The sequence below is a fragment of the Ischnura elegans genome, chromosome 1, assembly GCF_921293095.1.
Source record: "Ischnura elegans chromosome 1, ioIscEleg1.1, whole genome shotgun sequence".
NCBI classification, from domain to species: Eukaryota; Metazoa; Arthropoda; class Insecta; order Odonata; family Coenagrionidae; genus Ischnura; species Ischnura elegans.
Genome location: NC_060246.1, coordinates 30,284,250 through 30,311,572, shown reverse-complemented (window position 1 = coordinate 30,311,572; position 27,323 = coordinate 30,284,250). Strand labels below are relative to the sequence as shown.

General features: G+C 38.3%; 1 protein-coding gene across 1 annotated transcript in view; it reads right to left on the bottom strand.

Moving 5' to 3' along the window:
- Positions 1-27,323, bottom strand: part of LOC124157914 (uncharacterized MFS-type transporter C09D4.1) — a 110,661-nt gene that overhangs the window by 7,659 nt on the left and 75,679 nt on the right. The window contains exons 2-3 of the mRNA XM_046533001.1: positions 15,000-15,224; positions 4,697-4,838 (exon numbers count right to left, since the gene is read on the bottom strand). Coding sequence (XP_046388957.1) covers positions 4,697-4,838; positions 15,000-15,224 — 367 coding nt within the window. The remainder of the gene's footprint in view (positions 1-4,696; positions 4,839-14,999; positions 15,225-27,323) is intronic.

Genomic DNA, 27,323 nt, shown 5'->3' with positions numbered 1-27,323 from the left:
AAGTGGAAGGGGTTAAAAACTTAAGATATCAATATGATTATTTCAAAATTTTATTTTCATCGCAAGGAATCGCTAAGAAAAATGACGGGAATTTCATAAATGTATTTTCTTCATAGTCATTCATGCTCGAGACTAGATTCGAATGGGGGTGGGGGTGGGAGTACTGCTGAGCACTCACGGAACCAACGGAAAAAAATTCAAAATACGCTTCACTCTGCCATTGGGTCAGTTGGTTTCAGCACGAACACACTGACGTCTCGCTTACGATATTTTTACCTGAGGAACCTATGACAGTTGTCAGCTAGTTGTCCCTGGTTTTTAATGTACCGAGATGAGTCATGACGTCACCGAGAGGTATTTTCTAGTTCGATCCCAATCGTAGAGGTACTTGGTCCTCAACGATTATAATATTACAATAATGACTCGGGGTGAGCTCGTGACGTCATCAACGTATCTGCGAAAGGGTTACGGCCGTCAATAATTCATCGCGAATAGTTCGAAAAGTGGGCGACGTATCGAAAAACGGAAAAATATGGGTCTTTATTTCGTCGAAATGTATAAAAATTGAAAATGAAAGTAAAATTGGTGTTAAATCCTATTTTCGTACATTCAGATAATCAAATATAGAATTAATAGATGAGGTGAATAGAATCCGCCGCCCTCAAATATAAGAACGGATATAAGTGTGACGTACGCGAGTGCTTTGCGCGGATATGCGTGTATCCGATCGCGGAAAAAAATTAGATTACTGTGAACATTTTCGAAAGAAGCCCGTGAGTTCCTTAGCGTGAAAATTAGGAAAAACTAAAAATATTGTGGTTTCTTCGTTTTTGCTTATAAATTACAGATGCATTTTGCTAGTTGATTCAGCTTCCAAATAAATATGGAGGTTAATAGTATTCGTAAAATTTTAGTACATCGGTCTAGGTTTAGTGATGATTGTAAAGGAAAGAGTTTGGAAAGAAGTAGGCACAAGTACAATTCGTCGGATCTTTGCTGAAATGTCGTTTTTTTAAAAGCAGCGAAGAACGTTGCGACAAAAAATTAGCTCTAATGAAATTTCTGGTTGATTACTGAAAATTTCAGGATAGTAAAGTGGAGCAAAATACTAAATTATTATGACTTTCCTTATTTATTATAAATTTATAGATGCATATGGATTTTACTATTGCTTTTTAAATTATTATATTTTCATATTTTTATAAAAAAAGTGGAAAAAATAATAGATGAGTTAGTCAGCTTGCATGCATCAGCTCTACCTACCTCCCCATCCTCCCACTCCCCCATGGTTTTACGACCAGGGGAAGACCCATCCCCTCCCCTCCCCTTCCACCCTCCTACCCCCCCCCCCAAGTCTACAGTCACCCCCCCCACTCGCTCTGGTTATATGTAAGGTATTTAAGGATGTTGAACCACTGTACTTGTCGCTTGAGAATGACGCGGAGCGTCGAAACCATGGTCGTGTAATTATAAATATATTCTGTGGAAAAACAAAGTTTAAAAATTTTTTATTCAAGATGAGGTGAGTGTAATGAAAAGAGAATTAGTTCAGTTTCAGTCACGATTTTTCGTGGTGAATCTAAGGGGCAATACGTCAATTAATGTAAGTGAATGGTGCCATTGGAAGGGACCGAAAGAATCGCACGATGCTGACCAGGTAGATGGCTGGCATACGAGTTGTAGGCTACCTTCAATAGAGAAGTAACAAAATAACTTGTCTATGTATTCGCTATTCATAGATGCAAAATCATGTATACCTTACTAACCGTGCTTATTGCCCGCAATGAACTTTTCCTTGTGTGCTAAGCTCCTAATGTGATCTCTTTTGTATTCCATGTAACGTGTTCAAATCAATACTTAAGAAGTTCGTACAACAGAACTTAAGACGCTTACTTTTGATTTTTCCGTAATCGTGAGAGAAAATTGTTATTCAGAACTGATAGAGTTAAGGGTGAGGGTGTCAAGTTTGAGTAAGAATGATACTAATCTATTAGGCCAGTTAACAGGCTATGCAGCCATTTAAGATAATTGACATCTGATGCTAGTGTAGACAATGAATGACGTGTGGGGTAACGTTTTTCAAAAGAAGTAAATCATATATATTACACCTCATGAGAAATGATGACGTGAGTTGAGAAGTACGTTACTGAAACATGCCTTCTTGGTTTTTAACTAAGCTCCTGAGAGGTCGGGAAGCCCAGTCATGGTGAAGCCTAGAGTAGTCATGCACATAATTCATATAGCGCTATTTTTACTCTTGCAAGGAATAATGGAAACAACCTATGTTGATAACTTTTCGATGTATTCGCTATTCATAGATGCAAAATCATGTACACCTTACTAAACGTGCTTATTGCCCGCAATGAACTTTTCCTTGTGTGCTTAGCTCCTATTGTGATATCTTTTGTATTCCATGTAACGTGTTCAATCTTCGTCCCGTCTATTGATTTTCATACTAGAGGAGGTAGAGAGAAGGCTGAAGGTTAGCGCCACTAAACATCGGATTATTACTTGAATCAATGAAGAGGTGCTGGGGAAATCATTGACTAAAATTTTTCAAGTGGAAGCCCTTGACCCACGTGCCGTATCAGTCTTATTTTATACTCCTCTCTCTCTCTCTCCTGGGCACCTATACTTCACATCCAATGACGACCTTTGAGATGATTTCCAGCATCTATTTCAGACTAAGAACCGAGGTTACAGCCTGCTGCGCGAGATTCATTGAAGGTCCCGGTGGATTTTACTCCATTCAGGAGTTCCAGTGGAAATGTCGCAGTGATAGCCACCCATTGGGGTAGGTCAGCTAGCCTAACTGAAACCCCCGGAAATACTCCGTCGCATCGGGGTAGATTTGCCTGGATATGCTATTTCGTGACATTTCTAATGTTCACGGGCGACGCGACGCGACGTGGGTAACAAACGTGATCGATACCAGTTTTTGTTGATCGATGAATGAGTTATCAAGCCTTATTTGACATCTGTTTTGCTACTTCAGAGTCAGCATTAAATGTTTATTCTAGTATACGAATTGAGTCGTTCACGTTGGTACTTGAACTTTATGTGAGTCTTAAAGGCAATATACATTAATTTCCCGCTCTCTTGAAATTGCTAAATATACCCAAAGGTTAAAATAACTGGGTGATAAAAATTTTATGGTAAATTATAATAGTAGCTAGTCGCCGGAATAAATACGAATTTTAAAGCAGTATTTAATGTCGCTATAGAAGTTGAAGATGAATTTTTGGAAATATTTTGATTATGCCCAGAATTCGCAGAGTTATGAAATGTGAATAGAAAATAGCAACGAAGCGATGGATTGAAGGAATCTCTGTTTACTCATGGATTTGTAATTTTAACTCACATTAACTCGAATATGTATTGAAAGAAGACGAAGAAAGGGTAACCGCTGCGGGAAAAAAGAATTTTTTTTCCAACGCCAAGGAGAGAGAAAACTTTTACGAAGAAAATGTGCGAAAAGAAATTTTTATGTGTATTTTGTGCGCCGCCTGCTTAAAATATTATTGCTTCCGGAAGATCATAAAGGGAGATGGATGAAATAATATTTCATCAACCAACTGAAACTAAAATTTCCATAAAATTATTTTCGGGATTAAGCTTGAAGTAAGAAAAACGGTGTCCCAACGGGGAAAGTCCGACTGCCTTATTGTTTAATTAATTAATTAAATTTTGATTTACAGTCAATGTCTCGAAAACACGGAATGTGAGGCCTTTACAAAGGGAATCTAACGAACAGAGCAGCGTCATACGATTACATGCACCCATGTCATGGTTAAGACAACCTACCCGACCTACCTAACCTAACCAACCTAACCAACCTAAGACTCGAACCCAAGACCTTCAGGTGAGGACTTTACCCCTTCGACACCGAGGCCGGCATATTATGCTGATATTCTGCTACTGAGGCTAGTCATTGTTATCTCTGCCTCCATTGTCTGTCTCTCCTTGCTGCGTCAATTTCACGTATTTCTATTTTGCGTTTCTTGTTTTTAATGTTATAAAACTTGATCTCCTCACCACTATGGAAACATGTGCGCTCCGTGAGTCAGGGACACTGTCTGCATGAAGACAGTTCTTTGTGTGGATGTGTGGAAAATCTATCTGACGTCTATACTGTTTGCTATATTTTTAACTAAGATTAATGGCCATTGCCCCATTAATACATGTCGACAAAATATTAATGTACTCAACGGAAATAGGTATTCATTATTAATCCCATAGGAATAGTCCAAGAACATCCCATTATATTCCCATGTCTCAATCTTCTTGAGCTCAGAAAAGTGATGGGAAGCATGGTGAAGAGCTGTATGTTCCATTCATCATGAATGAAGTAATTGCACCGCTTTACTCAATATTTTGGAAATAATCGAGGTTTCGTTATCCATCAAGTTTTAAATAATGCACTAAGCCATGTTTGTTTTGTTGCTTATTCGTTCATTTGTATTCATGGATATTCAATGCGCACTTTCACTCATTGCTATTTTCTTTTTAACTTCAGTGATTAGCATGGGGAAGATAATATTTTAATTGTTTTTACTCGAAGCATGGGGCCAATACTTGTATCCACGGGGAAAGGATTTTTTGACGGTATTCTTAGCACAAATACTTGAAAATATAACCTTGAAGAAAGTATAACAGCTAGTTATATCATTATTTTGATTAGCGTGTCTATACTTACATATAATGATGAGAAGACAGATCACCGTCGTTGTTGCAGCAAATGCATAGAACATGACGGTAAGGTCATGGCCGATTTCATCGAAGTTTTCACTGTTTTTCACAATCATTGGAGGTATCAGGAATCCAAGAGCGATCCCTAGCTGAAAATGAGGTGAAATATTTGAGACAGAGAATAAATCAGTTTCAGTAAAACCATAGAGTAAGTATATAATATACTTACTCTATGGTAAAACGTTAGAATAAGTTTTCACAAGCATTTCAAATGGTGCTAGAAAATTATACGCAAGCTGGGTACTTGTATTTGTGCTACGTATTTATCTACTCCATTCAACGATTGTTTATGGAAACTTGTAGGAGGATTGGCTAAATGAGGTATTGCAATATTTAACCAATATTATTTTCTACCTCATCGTGCCACATATCATACAAGTTAAAGAAGAATACTTTTGGTTATGCTACTTTTATTTCATTTTGAAATTACCCATCGCTTCCCTCTTCATTCTTCAACTGTCATCGCTTTCTTGATTAAGCTTAGAGGTAGCGAACAGTCAAAGCAATTTTCAAATGAGATGTAGCAATGACCAAAAGTAACTTTTAAATATAGAAAAGATAATGAATAATCTTTAAAAGCGTATTCATGGAAGCCATTATATATAATAGGTTTGTTAATTCCGCTACAACCGTCAAATATCATCATCGTCCCAGAAACTAATTTTATTAATGATCATATTAATTCAGTTTCTTGGAGTACAGGTCTTGAAAAAATTTGTAATGCAATTTTTTGCTAACTTTTTGGTATATTTGGACCTTAACTCCAAGGCAATGAATTAATATTGAATATCGAGGTCAAGAGAGAGGAGAAAACTCAATTAATATTAATGATTAGTGGATGATAGTGATAACATTTTACCAATGAAATTAACAAGAATCGTATGTTAGCGGTCTATTGGTTCACGCATATTATTTAAAAAAATTTCAAGCTTCCATTGAGGAAATGTAGAGACTTGATCAGAAATCTCACAGAGGCATAAGTTTTAGCGTATTAAGAGGAAACTTAATTATTTCGTACAATACCGAGATGGGAGAATTTATATGCTCTTGATGTAAGGGAGGGGATATCCTTCCTGCGTCTTCTATAGCTTCGGCGTGTTAGACAAGCATACGCCACTCATAGACTATAATAGTAATGTTAAAAATGATGGATGTCTATGATAGGGGAATTCATCAGGGGCTGACTGCCTTGTGTACCCACTCACAACAACTTCACCTCTCTCGGTGAATAATTGTTCTGCTGTTCAATGAACTCGGTGTGACAAATGCACTTGTTTTTATTGCTGCAAGAATTAATATACACTGCTCTCTCCTAATTTTAATGCTTTTAGTTCTCCTCTCAAGGTAAATAACATTAAATTCGCTCCAGTTATTGCCAAATCAATTTTATCTCATATCAATTCTCTTTTCCTTTTGAAAGATTTTTGATCAAGTCCCTAAATCTCAGGCTATATCATATCCACCATATCTTCTTACAGGGTCAGTTAGTGAAATCATTTTCCTTTGGATTAATAGTAACGATTGCATTTATCAATAGGTGTGATTTTACTTCCATTTTGACTCACTTGTTCCAGGTGCTTTCTCTATGTTAGCCCTCCATTTTAAAAGTGATCTTTGAACGTGGAGGTTCCGGGGGTCAGTAAAAATTCACTCCAAATAATCGACTCACTCGGGATGTTAAGGGAGCTTTCGAGTGACATTGGTTTAGGCGCTCTACAGCGCTTTGCAAGGCCCCGTTACACGATGCATTAACCCGCACCAGTTCATGTACGGATTCTTGGACCGTTTTGATGGAATTTAAGTTGCACCAATGCATGAACCTTAATAGAGCAGGTCATTTTTTCTTATCGTGGTTTCGTTTTATTTTGACTCGGTGAGTATTTGCATTCATGCATGCACTTGTAAGTGTTAATGATTCGTTGAACCAGTCCCTTAAATGCATCTCGTGCGACGCCCATTGAGTAAGCGTCATATCTCCGAGGCTCTAGGCTTGCCGCAAAGTAAATGAGGTGGAACTACTGGTACGTCCAGCAAGCGGGCTTTATTAAACTCTACCCGAGTTCGCCCTTCAGAGATCCAAAACTCCTATCCATTGTCCATTCCATGAAGATCGGAAAATTCCGAATTGGGAGGAAGAATTGTGAAGTCGCAAGTGTTTTCCCAGTGATGGGGCCGAGCATCATGAACAACCCAGGGAATCCTCGGACCGATGGGAGCGCGGGCGTGGGATTAGGGGAGCATTTGAAGGTCACTTCTCTTTTAGTTTTTCTTAAAAGCATTAAAAAATCGTGGTCTCAAGCAAAGCAATGGGTGTGAAGGAAAAATTGCTCTAAATAATATTTACCTAAGAAAATGCTCTTTCACGTTTTATATTTACGTTTACGAATTACAGAAAACGTAAAATTCTGCATTCCAGAAAATCGCATTGCAGCTGTTTGAAATTAACTTTTAATTTTCGATATACTTAAAACCAGCAGAAAGTTACGATACTAAAAATAAAGGAAAATAAACATCAAAGTGGCTCCTGCCTCTCAAATCTACTTACTCAGCGCAAAGTAAAGGCTCCTCACTTTCCAAAACTTGCAAAGAAAATAATTTGACTGATAATTTTATCCAATTATAACTTGCGAAATGGCTGTATATCGGTCTGGGAAATTTTTGAATCTGTCAGGGAAACATCGAAGATATTTTGAATTGGCTTAAATAAGCCACCTTGTAAGGAGGTACTTTTTCGGATTTGGCTGAAAGAGGAAAAAACCGGCTCTTGAATTCCGTGCACTGTCGCATAACAAATTATGGGTCCCCGAAATTTCCGCCCCATTAATGATCAGCAGGTCGGCAGGCATGCAAATTATGACGTACTAATTTTCAGGTTTAAAAAAATGAAATTGGCAATGCGACTTCTGGATCACCTAGAACCCATACCTTGATATAATGTTCACATAGCTCTCAGTTTAAAACCGGTGGGTTTTAGTGCAAAATAAATTTATCACTAAGTAGTCTTAACTTTTGTTTCACTAAACATTGTCAATCACTATTTTATGTGCCATATCAGTACAGAAAGGAGAAATTTTAGTTATATCAAATCAACTACCCTTTGGTTGGAGAGAGAGAATTCCCCGCACTTGGAAAAATTTTTTCTGGATTGTGAAAAATGTATCTTGCTTATGCAGAAGAAATGTTAATTATGCTGCAATAATTTAAACGGAGAATTAGTAAGTAAGTTTCTCGGATCAGAAATGCAAGAAAACCACTTAAAAATTCGTAATGCCGCGAAAATTGTTAATGCGTTACAACTATTCACATAGAAATGCGAGTAACAGCTCCGATTTGATTCATATCGGTTCTGCTCTGTTTTTCAAGAACGCCTATCCATTAATTAGCTATCTGCCTCACGCTCAAGGATTCATTATTTTTAATTCGACTAAGGACATTAATAGACAGAATTTGCTTCCCGCCTTCACGTGTTTTTTCGATAACGTGAAACGTTGATCCATCTCAATGCTATCGTATCCATCAGAAGTTTTTCTCGATCTAACCATTTCCATTTTCTCATGTCATTGAGAAATAGTCTTTATATAATTCTCTCCGTCCCCTTATCTTATGCAAAATTCCTTTCCTGTCAATCCCTTTACCATTCCACGCTCCCTCTATTTTTCTTCATCCACTCACACTAACGCGTCTCCACTATCAATCTCCTCTCTTCTGCACCCTTGCCCTACTCTAAAGCATTTGTCTCCGAAAAATTGACTCAGGTGAGTGTATTCTTTGACGACGAAAAATCGTTTCTCCGATAAGGACGGATGTGAGGTGCTCCGTCTTCTGTTCCTTTAGAGGGTGGATTATTGTGTTTCAATTCGGGAGAAATTTCTTCTCCGGGCCAGCCCTCTTGAGTTCCAATACGCTTGGCTGTCGGAACTCGGTCGCTATTCGTCTCTCTCAATTGAAAGGTTGCTATTAAAACGCTTTAAATATTCAAAATTGAGACTTTACATCAAATACCTGAAATTGTTTCGTTGGTCGTTAATGTCTATGTAATTCGTACAAAATTATACATTTTTATAAATGCCGTGGATTGATAGCAGATTATAGTCCTAAAGTTCTTTGATTAAGATTTTTATCTGGAGGCAATTATCTGTGTATCACACCGCCATCGATGGGAGACAAACGAGACAGCTCCAACTTTATTGCTGGCTCTCATGAATTATCGACAGCATGAAATTCAGGTTTGACGACTGTGGCTTTTTCGGCGGATAACTTAACTAACGAAGAGTGATAGCAGCGATCGGATATCTTGATTTGTACGAAAATATTCTACGATACCGGTAGACGTTATTATCAAAATATGCATGATAGTATACACGAATGCATATTTTGCGTTTTTCGTCAACGTTGAGGAATTGTTGGTTAAAAATCTCGAAAAACGCGTTCACATATTCGATGGTGTATCCCATGACGTGTATCTTCATATTTTAAAATACGGTATTTGATATTGCTTGCTTCCGAAGATATCGGATAAACCTGTGTAGTTATTGTATGATATATAATTTTTTTTATAATTTAATGAAAGAAAACGGAACAAAGGGAACGAACGCTAGTTTTAAATATTTTTTCTTCAACATCACCTCTAAAAAACGAACAGTTTCTGCGAATGACTGCCTGAATTTTCCTTTAATTACAATTAAAAATTTCAAAGTACCACATTGAAATTAAGAAAAAGGAATTTGGAATTGAAAGAAAGGAAATTAAGAAAAAGAAATTGGAAGTTTTATAACTACGTATTCCATAGTGCTCCCAATAGAGTCCTGCCCTCTTCAAAATACAGCATAATTCAGGGACATAAATCCATAATTATGCTGTATTTCCATCATCTTGGGATGCCTTGCAGTGTAGTGTGATGCGAAGTAGCATAGTTCGTTATTCGGTTTCTCATCTCGGATCCCGAATTTTACTCTAATGGAATTTGTCAGAGATTTGGGTAACTTGAGGGTTAAATTGAATTTTCTGAGTTCAAATCGGTGGTATTGAGAAATCATGTCATCAAAACTGTAAATAACCGAACATTTTACTACGATTCGTATTAAAACCCTATCTTAACACTTTTTATCCTGCCAGCACAAATTAAGCAGCTTCCGATTTTCTCACGACATGCTTACGGACGAAAAGGTTATATTTTCATGTCAAGGGAAATGAATAGGTCTAGAAATGAATTGGGGTGGACTTAAAATATTCTTATCCATAATTTTGTGATATGAATTTTTAATGCACTTTCCTCGCGAGACTAAGGAGGAAACTTCTTTCAGAGAGACATTGATGGAATTAATCGAAACTCAAAATATCTCCAAGAATAAATCAGGGGAAATACTGGGAGTTGAAAGAGGTTAGGAGTATTTTAAAGCTACTGACCCTCCCTTTAAAGTCCCTTACTCACTGACGCGTAGATCTTCCAAGCCTATCATATGTCATGGAGTGTTTTTGACCATAGCGCTTCAAAAATTGCTCTAATTAATGGAATACTCAGGCATCAAGTTATATAAACGCTCGTGGCATATTGTTTTCTGTTGGAAAAATGAATTTCGAAAAATCTCTAGTATTTGTCCGATCATTTTTAAACAACTGTCAAAATATTGATACTCCCTTTGCATGCTTTATGAATGTCCTGTGCATTTCTTCCAATATTTCTTAATGCCTTTCCTGACATTCCAGTGTTATTATCCGTGTACGTCTATCGATTCTCCACCTTCATTTTCTGAAGCCTCATCGTAACAAAGACTGAATGATACCTGATTTACCCGTTTTCTGACGCAATAATTTTATTTTAAAATTTCACGCGTTTACATTTCATATTACCCATAAATATGGTGGCCAAGGGAAAGCTTGAAGTTAAAAAATAATTTTAATGACATTCCCTCCGTTGTCGCTCCCAAAAGTGTTAACTCATACTTCTTGCTTGCAGCAGTTGAGTCCCTCATGAGACACAAAAATCATTTGCATGCGTTAAATTTTCGTCTTTCAACGATGGAACCTATTTTTCTTCCGTTTGACAGTTAGAATCTTATTTGGGTGGTTACAAAATTTTTTCATTGCAATTATATTTTGCGAAAATTGTAGCGAATGGAATTTAATTTCAGTCTTTAGAGCAATTAAAATCTTGGAAAGAGGAAGAAAAGTCTCTCTCACTAGAAAGTGTACTAAATGTTTTTAGCATTTAACTGTACATGTACTTGTCGTATTTTTCTAATATGATAGATATTTACGATGTACATTTATCTACTGTACAGCTATCTAATGTACTGCATAAGCAACAGTAAACTTCACATGAATTGCAACGGAAAAAAACCCCGGACCGGGAACGGAACCACGGAACTCTGAGCCACGCAGAGTGATCTACGCACTAGCCTGGAAAGCCAAAGGTCCGCGGTTTGATCCCGGTCCAGGGGTAATTAATGTGATTTCACTGCTGTTCATGTGGAAAGCTTGAAATATATTTCGGTTACCGCTAAACTCGAGTTTTACGCGAGGAATGAGATTCTAATCAGGTTTGGTTCTTTGACGTCAACTCTCTTTCATGTAACCATTACTGATCGACCGCGAGGGCGTAACACCATGAACGTCAGCTTCGGTGTCATTGAAATTTAGGATCCTACATAGTGTAGTGGCATGCGATGTGTCCCATTCCGTGATTCGATTTCCGTTAGAGGCGGCTTTTTCCATTAATGACAATTAATGAGAAAATGGGTGGTTGTAACATTTCCTTGTGAATATAAAATTTTTCAGTAATATCAGAAATGGAAATGCGTTTATATTTTTGAAACTGTAAATTTGTAAAAATGTTAAACCCTTTTCTTTCCCTTAATATGCTGTTAGATGAATTTACATCTTATATCCCTATTCGCTAAAAATGAAATCCTCCGTTGAGCTAAGAATATCAGATAATCCCCTCTCATCGAGGATGTAGATTACTCTTCGGAAGAATCAAACTAATGCTGGGAGCCAATGGTGACACAAAATAATGGAACGTGATGAGCTTCAGAGCCCTTATATGATTTGGGCTTTTCATTCTGGGCCACCCTAATCGCATAATTAGGGCAAACTTTTCCTCCCCATCTCCGAGTCCAAGACTTAATCAACTTCCCCGCTGACAGGATGTACAGAGTCTGACGCGACGCAACGTCAAGGACGAAAAGATGAGTGGGAAGAGCTAGAGAGCAGTCACTACAGGAAGGTAATCGTATGCAGCGAAGAAGACGATGACGCTCCCCCGACTCAGCGTGAGGGCAATCCACTCAAGTCTTTTCGTGACCCAGCGGGGTGGCTCATTTTACAAATAAGTTCGCTTCACCACCAAACAAAGGGCTGACGTTCGTATTAAGGGCCATGAGACGCAGGTTTTCCCTGAATTGTGTCCTTAGGTGTATCAACTGCGACATCGGGAGCATATCAAGGCCGTAACCAATCTACATCTACATAAGACCCTGCGAGCCACCTCTAGGGTGTTTGGCAGGGGAAAAATCGAGGGACAAAAATTTTTGGGGGTTCAAAGTGTTCTAATCCCACGAAATTTTTGGGAGATAGGTCTTACATATACCGCCTACAAATAGGTAATCTATGCCCGCTTCGAATGATCCCCGGAAATTTTTTCATGCTATTGCTATGGTGTACGATTCAATGATAAGTTATATTGGTTTGCGGAAAGCTTCACGAAAGAAAAGTTCTCGATCGAAAAAGTGTATCTGTATACTGTCTGGACCTAAATTTAAAGAAAAATTTGTTCATGGCCTTTTTTAGCTTGGTCAGGGAAGTTTCCCTCCTCCTGTGCTGAGTTCCAGGTTGTCTAGGTTATCCCTGTCTAATATTCCTTCTTTGATGATCTATTTTTAGTGCATGAACGGAGTGTCGCGCACGAGATACCTTTCTCAAGACGTAGGCAAAATTGGAGGTGGGGTATAGGATAAGATTAGGACGCATATGCGTAGCTTGGTCGCTTGCCATAGATTGGACGGTGCTTCCGACTTCACTGGATAATATTTCACTAGTTTTCACGAAAAAAAAATATTTCAGCGGACGTCATCTCGTCCCACGGAATAATCTGGAAATCCAAAATTTCCTCTATCAAAGCGAAGGTTGGCGAAGGTGGCGATTTCAAAGTCCGTGAAAATCTTTCTTGAGTCTCAAGTTGTCTTCAGATGCGACGGAATAGAGAACCTATGCCTCATCTGACTATTCAAAGATCGCCGATCTGAAACACAACTGCGTGAAATATCGGCGTATTTTACGATGCACAGTGAAATTCATTAAACAATTAAGAATAAAATTTAAACTAAATTGTTTCCTGAAATTTCGTTGGGTGATTCATAAAGAATTTAAAATCAGCTTAAGAAATTACTCAATAGTTTTTTTCCTTCGAATTTTTTCTTATTTTTTTTAAAAGAACAATAGGAGAATTTGTAATGAATCATACCAATCATTTTTTAAACGTTGCTATTATTTACAAAAGCTATAATATGTAGCTTTTAATGGAACTGCGAATGTGATTACGACTTTAACACACACAAAGATGCTTCAAAAGTCAACCTTGAGATTCGTATATTATGGATGCGGAGTCTAAAAACCTATGTAATATGTGCTTAAATAATCTCAAATGAGGTATGTATCTAAGTCAATGCTTGCAAATGATATATTTCATGTTAAACATCGGAAATACCTTGTTAAATATTATTGATCTTTTTTCCGTACATAATATATTCAAAAGAACCATATTCCCGCCGAAAGAATCAGAAGTCAGAAATAAGGCCAGAAGGGAATATGTTGGAAAATGCCAAAATTCATTTTTCCTTTTGAAGTAGAAATGGGAATGAGTAAATTTTATCATGAATTGATGAAATCGCTCTTAAGCCTTTTTGATGTTTGGGGATTAAAATAGAACCATCGATAGTGCAAGACGGTATTTAATCCGCATGTTTCGTAACAACTACAGGATATTTCAGTCCAGTTGGACTTTAGTGTACCTAAAGATGGTAGATGACGAATTTATATAATTGCTCTTAAGGCATTTGATGCTGAATTGAACTTTTTCCGCTTATTGAGGTAGCAATTGGAGAAAATTAATGCCTTCATGTATTTCAGCAGTTATTCGGGTATTGAAATGTAAATTTATGAAATATAATTTGGATTTATTGACTTTCTGAAGAAACCGAAGCGACTGTAAAAAAGACTTTTAATTGAAAATTTCTATTGAGCAATAAATTTTTTCGAGATAAACTTAGTGGTGCACAACTGTTGAATATGAAAATGACTGTGACTAATACCAACAAATGTGAATATTTGAGTGTGAATAAATGTGATCTCAGGGTTTCAGCTTGAATTCACATAATCATCATTATTCGAAATTTGTAATTTTTAACTTGCTGATGGTACGATTCCTCGTTTAAGCCAGGTTTGATAACATTAAATAGTCAATAATAATGATAAAAAATATCTTTTTCATCCTCTATCTTAAGTACGAATAACGTGCAAGTATGAACAAAGATTTGCCGCTTTTTCGGTGAGTTACCAGGATAAAGTTCTCTTGGGTTTCATGTCTGGCGGGATAATCCATATTGTACCGTTTCGAGATCTGTTGCATTCCTTATTCTCAGGGATCTAAAGACCTAGGCGAGGAATTCAACGGATCTCGACACATCGGACATGATGGATCCTTCCACCCGCATGGAAGCACGAAAGAGCAAACAGCAGATCTTATACACATTTCAGTTAGTTTGGTAAAAGCTATCATTTTCATCCTCTTTCGCGAGTTAATCGAATGAAATGCATTATATATAAGGGTTAACTCTGCAAATATTTTTGGCTCATGCTTACATTTAATTTTTGTATTATTCTTTTGTTGCTGGTCTGTTAATTTTTCCCGGAAAAAATCACCAATAATGCAATTTTATCTGAATAAAAAAGTTAACTTTAGTTTCCTAACCATCCTACCAAATTCTGTGCGCAGACGTTATTATGTAATTTTCTTCCATACCATTATTTTTCGTAATTTTAAGTGAAGAAGTTCATGTTAGAATTTGAAAGAACTTTTTTCATCGCTGTGCAGTGTTTAAATTCAAAGCGTATGCAATACTTAGTTTTTTTTATATATTTTAACTCCACCAGACACACCCCAATAGCCCTTCATGCACCCTTCTGTCCCTCTCCTAAACTGCTCGATTTTCTAATTATGTCCCGACCCAGTGGGGACTTGACCGCGGACCAACCTGGTTTCCGAAGACTCCGATGGCGCACGCCGAGGACACTTGCTCTGGACCAAACCATACTGCGGCGAGCCGGGCCGGAACACTGAGGACGAACACCTGCGACACGGCCACAATTGACTGGCCAATGAACGTGACGTAGAATCGGTCCGGTGAGACGGATAAAACTTTAATCCACGACCCAACGCAGTTGCCAATGGATCCAATCATAGTCGTTGTCCTGAGACCCTGATGGAGGAAGAAAGATAGAAAAGTAAGTAAACTTCATTTTGGATTTTTCAAATTAATTGTTGTCACTTTAATTTTTTGAATATTTTTGTACTCTCAGATCAAAGAGAAGCGTGAATCTGTTTAGCCAAATATTAAAAAAATATATCTGTTTTGAATAATGTATACTCTCTGATTAAAGATGAGCGTGTAACTGTGTAACTACATTTAAAAAATGAGCATGCAAATTTATCTGTCAATATTCCAGGGTACTCACCATGTAATTAACCTTTTTGTGATCGGTATACCGATAGTTTTTACTATAGTTTTTTATCGGTATAACGATAGTTTTTTCAAGTTAATATGTTTTTCGTCGGATCATATGAGGCATTATGTCGTATGAGGCATGTGTCTCTATTGTTACAATCGCAGCGCTTCGATACATATAATTTCAGTTTACAAAGGGGAGCTAACGCCATTTTTACGAATCGATTTTGTGTTCCGGAGGGAATATTTCCCAAAAAATAATATTCTTTTATTTTTCTCCTCGCTTCTTTCAGAATTTTTGCTTGACTTGCAAATCGTGCATTATCCTCATCAAAATGCTGATCCTCATCTAAAATGCTGCTCAACAAAAGATTACTTACGATACAGGCGGGTACTGGCGATTGAATTCTGGTGACTTCCGTATTCATCTCCGTGAAGCCTTCCGCGTCTTTGAAGCGTACCTTGAACTACGTCTCATGGGTTCCTCCAACGACGGAAGAGGTTCATTCATTCATTGAGTTGGGAAGGACTCACTATTCAAGAGGAATGGGCTTACGTAGGATAGGGCTTCAGTGCAACAGTTTTTTAAGAAGGTTTCCTAGTAGTCGGCGAGCTCAATCGACGTAATGAAAAACTGCTTCTCGTGTTGGAGGAGGAAGGTCTTTAAATCTTGTTACTCCGTAGAAAAATCTAGCTAAAAAAATTAACGGTCGCCCGATAATTGACTTCCATTTTCTCGCGGAGAAATTCTCAGTTCTAGTCTTTTATCGAGCAAATTAATTGGAGCTTTAAATAGCTTTTGCGTTATCCACGTTTGAATCCATCGCAGGAATAGACTATTTTAACGTTTTCATCATCGTAGAGGAAAAAAGTAGCATGAGCATAATATTGAGCTCAAGGTTGTGTTTCAGTTTTTAAGGCGCTCAATTAGTGTCTATGACGACTCTTTTACGAATCTCTCTTGGTTATTCAATTTGCATCTCGCCTCCTCCCCATTTATTCAGATCTCTGGTAGCATAGCGAACTAGAGTACTGAGCTAGCGACTTTTCCTCTTGGTTGTCCTATTCGAAGATTCTGATTCATACAATGTCTCATGTTGGTAGAGATAATTAATTTTTGAGTTTGGTATGTATCCCTATTTCTCACGTTCTAATTTCTTTTATACCATGTATTGTAAAATTTGCTTGTACAGTTTTAACTATATAAAATAATAATTTCACTACAAAACCCGATATTATTTTGTAAAGCAGAACAACTCCGAGAAACAATGACTGTAGATGGAATGTCAAATCCAGTTCTGTGATTCAATGTTCCGTAAACGCTTCTTCATGTTTTAGCAATCAATTATCACCGTAGCGTGAATCAGATTCTGATGGCATAGTTAAAGGAAAAATCCGACTTTGCCTTCATTGCCTCTTGGCATATTTCGTGGTATTACGCCTTCGCACATACAGTGAAAAGTTCAGTTGCGGGCTGTTAGCTTGTATGCGGAACCTTTCCCTTAGCCAAGTAATCATTCCGGCAGGAAATTAATCTTGGAGCATAAAATTTAGTCCCGTAGTTCCAAGAAATCGTTCTATTCCTATCTCTCGCGTGGGTTTCCAAAATTCCTGATGTTAACGCCGTCCTATATCTGTGAATAAACTATTCGTCTGTGCTTCTTATGACGAATTCGAATTTGTTTGTACGCGCACATATGCTTATTGAAGGCTTCTCAACTCTTCAAGTCTTTCTTTACTTGATGTTGCTTGATTATATGAAATCGAAAAATGTTAAATTAATTACTCCTTTTGCACTATCACAGCATATAAATGACTATTAGTCACTGATAGAGAGAACCTTTTGTGTAATTAACGTAAACATTATGGATTTTTATATAAAAGATTCATCTATATCGAGAAAGGTCTTCATCGGGAACAATACCTTCCATACGCATTGAATTTATTCCTAACCACAGTTGTGAATTTGAGGCCATATAAAAATACAGTGCGTCAGTGTAAACGGTAGATACAGTTTTCTCCAAGCATTAGTTTTTAGGCATCGGGAGCAGTTGCGACTTAGCATTTAAAAAATCCTATTTTTACAGAAATTATGTAAATGAATTACTGCATAAAGTTAATCTGGCATAGATATCTACTTGAGGTGTTTTTGACGAGTATTATTTTCGTTTTTTCGTTAATTTATAAAATATGATGGATTTTGAGAACTGCGTGAAATTCGCTTTAGTTAAATATCAGAATTTAGAACTAAGTATCTCCGAAGGTTTTTATTTCTTTCGATGATATAAATTTTTGACAGTTGTGCTTGATTAATTACTAGGTTTTGCGTTAAAAATTGTAAAAGATATCTATTTGATAAGAAAATTATCGATGGAAAACTTGCCCTTTGGTGGTTTTCTCCAATCTTCAGTGAGATATGATTCTGCCTCGCTCTGAGAGATTTAAGGCTTTTCCATCCCATCCCGGTTTTCGGAAAGGTTTTTCGATTTCCGTCCCAGTGGTCAATTTTGTGCTATTTCAAAGGTGCACATGACTTAATTTCCGTTTGGAAGAGAAATACGTCGCGGGTTAAAGCTATTGCTCGCTGTGAAACTCATCCTTTTTATGATATGGCATCTCTCGGCTTGGGATGGAACTTCCAGGAGTATCTAATCCTTCAGAAGTCGTGAGGCCATAGTTCCCTTTAAGAAAGAATCTTTTTCGATTTTGAGGGGATTTCGCTTGCCGGTCGGCATTGCGACTATTCTCGCCTCTGCCAGTCTTCGCGAAATTGACAAAAACTAAGACCTAAGTCATTCGGCCCTCAGATTGGATACGTGTAAGTAATAAGGGTGTCGAGAAAGAAAGTTTTCATCGAGCCTATATGTTGAGCTCGCATGAGAATTTTGGCAAATAAATTCGTCTTCCATCTTTAGGCAATTAAATGTATTTCATACAAAGAACTACTTGTCTTTTCTCTTATTGCCTTGCCCAAATAATCATTCTCCTCCGACTTTTCTGCGCTAATGTTTTGCAAGATAAAATTTCTTGGGTAAATTATGGGTTTTACGGGATGAATATTTTAAGTGAATAATACCTTGAATATCCCGTATGTTTAAACATAGAGGTGTAGTTTATTTTACGCAGTTTTAACCTCACTATTGTTTCAAGTTCTTAACTTTCATTTTATTCTTTCTTCAATAACTTCAAAACGAGGATATTTCTCATAGTTATTATCGAACGTAGGCACAAGTAGGAGTGCACATTCTTTTAAGTATAGCAAAGTTTATCACGAAAGAGTATTTTCTTTGCATACCTTGGAGTAATGTAGATTTTTCTGTCGCCATATTCCAAATGAAAGTTAAAAATGTTGATCGCCAAATCATAAAATATTGCAGGTAATTGAATTATCTCCACAAGGTAAATTGATAGTGAAAAAATAACTTTTATCATTACTGAACATTGAAGGGGATAAGAAATGAGCATTTTATAGTAAATTTTTGTAAGCTTAAGAGTACGGCTCGATGATAACGTGTGGATAATATACAATCATTTAGAGTTTTCGTTGGTATAGAGCCTTGATCTGATTCATAACGAACTTTTCATATTTTTATTCACGATCAGGTATGCCTTAAATGGGAACTCATTCGTTGAACCGATTTTCCGCCAAATGATTCTGGCGAATTTATTTTCAATCGGGTTCCTACCCATGAGCTTCGTAGTTTTATCATTTTTAAGGCGTTTGTCTCCTTAATATAAGATGAGAAAACGGGGCGGCGGCGGACGGAGTGAAGAGGTGGAATGTGGGCTCAGTGGAGCAAGGGGAGCTGGTTTGGAAGGAAACGCAAATCGTAAGAGGTCGGCTTCGCGGAAAGCAAATAGAGAAACGGAAGCGGATTGAATGCGGGAGTTCCCCGAATGATCCAGTCAATATGTCGTTTCGGGACTAGTTTTGATTTCTTCCACCTTGTATGTTTTTCGGGACGCTGTATGCTAACCAGAGGTAGGTAAGTGAGCAAAATGTGGCGAGTCAACATTGCAATAAATGCAGAAAAGGTCTAATAGCAAATGCGCATTTTTAATTTTTTATTCATAACTTGGAAGCTATCAACTTTCAGTGGAAATTTCTTTGTTCAATACAAAAATTGGAAGTCTCAAGTGAAATAATTACACTTTTTTCGCAAATACGGGGTGGAGAAAAATTTTGTCACGAAATTTGAACCATGGGTAACTGATGCCAGTAGGGAGCAAAGTTATAAATGGTGTTTTTTTTACCAAAACGCATCATTTTTAAACTACAGAAATTTTGAGCCAAGTGTTCCGATTCACTGCGAGTTTGTCCTGAAGTCGCATGGCCAATCAATTATTTTAATTCTTGCCAAATTTTGAATTCGCAGAATACAGGGTGGAGAAAAATTACGTCACGAAATTTTAATCCTGGGGAGCTGCTCCCAATAGGAATCAATGTAACTTATAATGTTAAGGTCGAAAACACACGATTTTTAACTTACAGAAACTTTGCACCAAGTAAAAACTAAACTATAAATTTTTTTTCACCATAACTTTACCTTTTGAGAGAATTCAATTACCGGCAATAGTTTATCATTTGGTAGTCAACATTTTTAACTTTCATTTGAAATGTGACGGAGGAAAAACCTCCTTTACTCCCAGGTATGCATAGAAAATACTCTTTCGTGATAAACTTTGCTATGATGCTCTGCACAAAAATAAAGGTAAAGGCAGGCAAAGCATTCCAAGGCATGAGTTGTTTGACAACAGGGAAAACCCGCGGCCAATCGGAGCACTTGGTTCAAAGTTTCTGTAAGTTAAAAATCGTGTTTTTTTGACCTAAACATCATTAGTTATATTGATTCCTACGGACAAAAGCTCTACAGGATTAAAATTTCGTCATTTAATTTTTCTCCACCCTGTATTCTGCAAATGCAAAAATTGGTAAGAATTAAAATAATTGATTAACCATGCGACTTCAAGAAGAACTGAAAACGTATTCGGTTCGGTCCGTCAGAGGGAAAAATTCTAATATCATGAAGGTACTTTCATTTTGAACTGGTAAGCAAACCATTCAAAGTTAATATTTTCCGAATTGTAAATAAAAGATTCAAAAATTAAGGAATTTATAAAAATGTGTTTCGGCATCTTTTGCTGTTTCATACCAAGAAATTTTGTCTGCAATCTTGAGATTTAAATTGTGCACCATACAATAAATAAAAAGAGGAAGAAATCAAAAGAGTCCCAGGAATTTACATGCAAAACTACATTTTCACTGAAGGAGAAAATAAAGAAGCAGACATCTTCATCTCACTGCCAGGAGGCGTGATTGAACTCAAAAATATGGTTCTGCGAGGTCACGTGAGCTATGTAAATTGAAGACGTTCTTCGCTTTTTTTTTACTTTGATAAACGAATATTAATTTATTTAGAGCCACTAAGGCAAAAGTCGACGGGAAAGTGCAAGACAATGCTGCTCATCCCAACGTATCTTCGGATGTAGTTTTTAATTGTCGTGTGATTGTCTTCAATTATGTTTTTACCTTTGAGTTCTCTAGGCATATATAAAACATTTAGAATAAAATTAGGTGATTTCGTTCAAATGAAAATTCGCAATTAAAGTGGGCGACGATTCAGCATCTGCATTTTGAGAGACAGCGTTATTCTTCAATATTAAACGTTACAGATTGTATTATTGATCGTATTGTATTATTTTTTAAAAATCTTTTAAAGAGGATAAAGCAATGTTATTGAAATGATTTGGGATGTGTTAACTCTGAGATAGTATGAGCCCTCAAGGAGGCTGCGCATTCATCAAACTCTGAGGGCAACGATGCGAACGTCAACTTCAATATTACTATGAGAATGGAAAACTATAGCCAAAAAATACTTATTACGGGAATTTATGAAAATTATTTCAAATGAATATAAATATTCGTGAGTGTAACTTTTAACGGAAATTTTATTTCGAATGTAAATAAAGAGCATGAAAAAAATACAGTCGTCGTAGTTAGCAAACGAGATTCATCCCAGTATCTTGGGTTTTGCCGTTTTCATATTTGCCCAATGTACACTATTGAACACACTGTATTGCGCGGTAATCGAAAATCGCTTTTCACATAATTACTCTCACGCTGATAATGATTTCCATTAAGTAACTTGACAATAATGATTGCAGCGGTCGAATACATTGTGAGTAATAACTCCTTTCATACTTAGATCCTTAAAATTAGTGATAAAAGGAGGAAACTACCCATTTACGGGGGTGAAATACGACACATTGATTCTACGCTTATTTATGAGCTGTCTTTGAAAACATTAGTTTGTCCCCCATCGGCAAAATATGCGAGCGTTCTGAAACATTTGTTTTCTATTTTCTGGAATTAAAAGATTTATTTCGCTGAGCGTACGCTTCGAATACAGATATTTAAATAAAAAAAACACTTTGCGAGGAGAATACCCAGGGGAAAACCTCGAACAGCCAGCCGTATATCTCCGAGACAGATGTGCGCGTGGGAATTTTTGGCTGGACTCCTGGAATGTGCCTGTACCCGAGATTCTATACGACTCTGTGAGGTGTCCATTACTGTCGCATGTTTTTTTTTAAGCGATGCATGGGTCAGTTTTCCTTGTTTCTTCGTATCCAACCGAACGAATTTTTTCAAAAGAACATTATTATTTTGGATTGCCTACTTCCTTGTACCGTCTTTCAAAAATATTTATGTTGTTTTAAAAAAAAGAGGACAATTGAGAAGAACACAAATCAGAGAAATTAAAGATATCCGCCAATAGAGCTTGCCTCACGACATAAGCGAAATTAAATATAGAATAATGGAAATTGTTTTCGCGTGTGGGTGGCCGATGTACTCTGAAAGATAAAGAGACGTAAGCAGAAGGAAGTATCGTTTGCCAATCCCGACGTAAGACGAACCAGGCGAGTACTATATTGTTATGAAAAGACTAAGCACGCAAGGATATGGAAAAAATGGTATTGGCAACAAAAATAAATCTTGTTTTTTTATCAAGTAAAATTAGGATTATGAAACTTTTGGACCGTTACTTGGATCTTAGCCCGGGCTTATGAGAAATCCAGCCATGCGGGATTCGAACCCACTATGTCTCGATTAGGTGTGGGGAACCTTACGCCACCGAAGCCAAGACGATGGGAGCAACTGAGACAGAAGATCTAGCTGGAAGAAGGAACCTCGTCGATGTGACCGAATATAGAATAGAATCAAGATGACCCGGGTAGTAAGAGCGAATAGGTTTTAAAAATCGCACAAAATACAGGCTACATAAATGACACTGAGGAGCTGGTATTTTCTGCTGTTAGTAGATGCATTTATTACTGCGTGAGAAGGGTCGCACTGGCGAATGGACTGAGACAGGAAAGTCATACTTCTACGGAAGTCCAACTTAAAGTTGAGGCGGATGGGAAAGGGACCCATTATCCGCTAAGCTTAGCGTCATTAAAAGCGGTCTCTCTTCAGCTTTATTAATTGCCGTGCATTAAGGTACTAATCGTGGGAGGAGGAGGAGAAAAGGGTATCCGAGTCTCGACGAAGTACCTTATGCCTCGAGAAGAGCGTAATGAAGGCAAACCGACACGAGGCCGCTTAATCCCGTCTGTTGCCCGGAGAGTGGCTGACTGCGGCGGGAGGTGGAAGGAAGGACATGGAAAGAGTTTTACGCAAAGCGGCCCACGGGCCGGGACCAAGTGGATGGGACGAGTGGGAGGAGGGTTGAAGGAGAGAGAGAGGGTTGCGAGGGTTCGAAGGGATAGAGGGAGGGTGCGGTGTCCTGGGGGGGTTGGGGGAGGGGCCTCTCTCTCTCTCTCCGCAGGGCGGTGGTGAAACGAGGGTGGCGAAAGAGTTGAAGGGCCGATTCGACCCAATGGGGATGCGCCAAGTGAGGAGTAGGTGAGATGCCCGCTAATGACGTTCCGAGAAACGGCTGACCCCGCAAAACCCTCACTCGGAACCCTCAAAAATGTATGGGGGGAAAAAAAACTTGACCGAGTCTTTGAGTGATTTATTACCCATTCGAAACCTTCCACTTCATCCCGTTATATTCCCCGGCCGAATATTATTGAGGGGCTCCCGAGTTCTCAAAATTTTTGTGTTTGCTCTTTTCCCTTTTTTTTCTTGTTAGCTTACGCCGTCCCCAGATTCTCACGTCATGTTGGTGGCGAGAATTGATATTCGTGCATTTTTCCCCTCCCTCTCGAATTGGGAATAGGAGTTTCCATTCGGTTGCTCGGGAGTAGCGAGTGGAAACGTATCTAAAGGGATGGGTTCTCGAGAGCGACGACACTACATCAGCACGTGAGACACGTTCGCGTGCGCAGCTTTTCGTTTCGTGGAGGTCACGGCTGGTAGTACCGAAGGCGTTTTTCAAACGGAGCGGAGTCGCAAATTCATCCGGGCCACCCGCATACCCGCCCCCGCCCCCCTCTCCCTTTCTCCCTCGGCTCCGAGACCTGTCGCTCGAGTTGGATTTTTCAGCGCAGTGGAGTGAAAGCTAGGGCCCCTTCCAGCAGCATTCCTCCGGGATTTTCCGGAGTGAGGGCAAAGCAACCCTAGAATGTTCCTGTCGTCGCCGCGGCCTCCTAAAACCTTCTTCCACTTCCCAATTTCACCACGCCTCGGAATTGGATCCTATCCCTATGTTACGGTCAACCATTAGTTATTTCCTCGCTGCCGTCACAACCCCACATCCCATCACGTCGCCGTCCGTGCGTACCTCCTTCCCTTGCTGGATTTCTTTGAAAGAATTCCTATCCTTTCTCATTTCTGCATTTTCCTCAGTTTTTCTGGAAATACATCCGTCCGCAACGGCTCAATCATTTATGTGGAAGATGTGGTGCTTTTGTTTTCTCATACGTTGAATACATACATTCTTACCTACTTAATTGTAAATGGCGATGTTTTGTGGGACCGCGTAAAAGTGACATAATTATAATAAGGCAAATTTTTATGACAGATTTCTTAATCCCTAACAAAAAGATAGGTTCCGGTACAAGCTATGTCAGTATGCCGTTTCCTAATTAATGACTCTCGTGAGTTCGTGTCTGCTCATTCATGTGAATGTAAAATACTTTGGGAAATATCAAAGTGCAATTTAGCGACTATGTAACCTACAGGCATAGTTTAAGTCTTTCGCTTTGTTAGAGTTCAATGTGGAACGGCTTTGCGTATGTTTACATAAAAAGAGGCGCAGCAGGCAAAGATCAATCAAAGGATTTAAGTAATTTCAATATAGAAAATATTTAATACTTGGTTTATTTAATTTTACGTGCTGTACTATTCTCATTGAATTTAAAATACTAGGCATGACTCTTTGAATTTGCCGCATGAGCCCATTTCATTGTGTGTATCTTAAAATTTATCGGTGGATGAAATGCAATTTTCCGCTTTAAAAAAATAGTTTTATGATACGTCTAGTTTCGATATACAGCTATTATCGAGTCTGATATATGACTAATGTGATACATCATATCGAAGTTATGAGTCTCATTTTAAAAAAGCGAAAAACATATATTAATTTAATAGTACACAAGATGGAACAGCTCCACCGCATCGACCTTAAATTATACTCACCCTATGACATTACGCATCACAATGACTCAAATCCTCAAATTACTGGCATTCGTTTCAATGGATTAGCGCCACGAAACTATTTGAAGCCCCAAAAATTGTTCGAATTTTCTAGTACGACTCCTGAAATGCCAACTCCATTTAATGCTTAATAGTTTTGTATACTTGAAATTATGTGCATGCGTCAGTGTTAGTTATATTCCTGGATTTATGTGAAATTTAGGTGCATTTTCTGGAGTGTTCGTCCGTTAGAGTTTATTTAGGCATGCTCTGATTTCCACCGCATATTCCGTTTGCCTCGCAATTGGTCGCCCTTTGCCTCATTCCACCGCCCACACTCCCACCCTCGGACCACGGCTGACGTTCCTGCTGCTCGCTCTCCTCGGTATGCAGCTGAAAATAATTCGCCGTGTGCATTTTCTTCGCTTCCTCTCTAAACATCTCTCCCGGCGTCTATTTTCCTCGCATCCTCGAATGGCAGATCGATGAAATCCCGTGACCGAAGCTCTTGAGGGGTCGTGGACTGTGGAAAGGACGAGCCGCGTTGGTTGGTTTCGAACCCTGAGTAAATCATGACACCTTCCGCAGGGTGGCATAAATGTGTGTATCCTTCCGTTAAGGCTCCCTCCCATTCCCCGCGCCACCCCCTCCCTCTCGCGTCTTCGCATGTGGGTGACCCAGGGTTTCATCCGGTCCCCTTTTCCCCTTCTCTTGCCCCGACCTGCGTCTTCGGGGCTGAGGGAAATTCTCCTTTCTCTGCCGCTTCCTGCCACACACTCCTACCCATCTTCCTCGATATGTATTTCGTGCACATGTGTGAGTGTAAGGGTAAGATATGAATGTGGGTACCGCAAGGTTACGTCCTGGGTCACCTCTTTCAATCTCTTCACTGTTGGGCACGGCGGGTAAATATTAAAATATATATATTTCGTTGACCGCCTTCTGGGACCGCTCATCGTTCTAAAACGACATTTTACTTCTAATGCATGTATTTGCATCGCCTTTTCAATTGAATTTTTTCGCAATCCTCCTCAGTTTTTAATCATGTAGCCATCCAAAACATGCTGTGCATGCATCGGTTCCAAAAATGGTATGCATAGATTGTGGCCTATAGATAAAAAATCTCCTACGTCAGCTTTATTTTTCCGCCTTTTTTGAGATACTGAGAGTATTTTTCGTAAAATTCCTGCACTGGATACCGCTGCTTTCTGGGATTAAAAGAGGAAAAAGTTGATATTGAATGACGTGGTTGGAGGAAAAGTACTTGCATGCATGCGACTTTGACCGTAAGTAGCGCCCTACTTTTTCATTATTTGCGTCCCACCGTAGCGTTGATTCAATTGTTCATTGTGTCGCTATCGCTTCGTTCCTCTTGTTTTGTTCCCGCAGATTCCCTCGAATGAAAGGGCGATTTCGAAAAGAAACTCTCTTTATGTTCATGCCTCGCTCATTTCGAGCTACAAAACGCTCGTTTTTCTACGAATCGTGCCCGACCAAGAAAAAATAGTCCAGGCTGGCTGTTGGCAGATGGCGAGAAAGAGCATTAGTGGGTCAAGGGAAAGGTGATGAACAAGACCTTTGTCGTATCGAGCAGATGCATTCAAGCAATGTTTTGAAGCACTGTACTTGTCACACTTGACCTTTGATGAATTTGTATTTCATCAAATTCAAGCCGTGTGTGAGTACTTTTGTGCGAGCTATGACCGTTCATTTATATTATATTTGGTATCATCTTGTGTAGACCAGAATATTGCTTTTTCTGAAGTGATTAAGGGTGGAGATTGAGGCGTACTCCCCTCCCTTCATCATTTTTATGCTCCTTGCCGATGACAATCATGTTTTTTACGTGTTTGCAATTCGAGCTTCAAATGTATGGAATATACATATTTTCTACTTGGCATCTTTAAATTCTATAGTTCTGTTGTGAATTTGAATAGGTGTGAGATCATTAACTGGTTCAAATTCGATTTGAATGGAATGAAAGGAATTGTAATGGAATAGTTAAAAATTGTTTTTATAAAAAAATATGTTCTTCATAACAGAATTTGAAAGATTCTAAAGTCACGTAGATTTGAAAGAACGTATTGATGTCGCTACTTTCGATGATTGATGTTACTCTGATTTCAGCGATTCTAAAGCGATTTAAGGCTAGTTATTGATTTTGGAATACGTCTCATGAAAAAGCTGGTTTGTTGAAATTATGACTATGATATTAGTTTTAAGATCATTTTCCTACAGTGGAGATCCCTGAATTTACTTACTAAAATGGA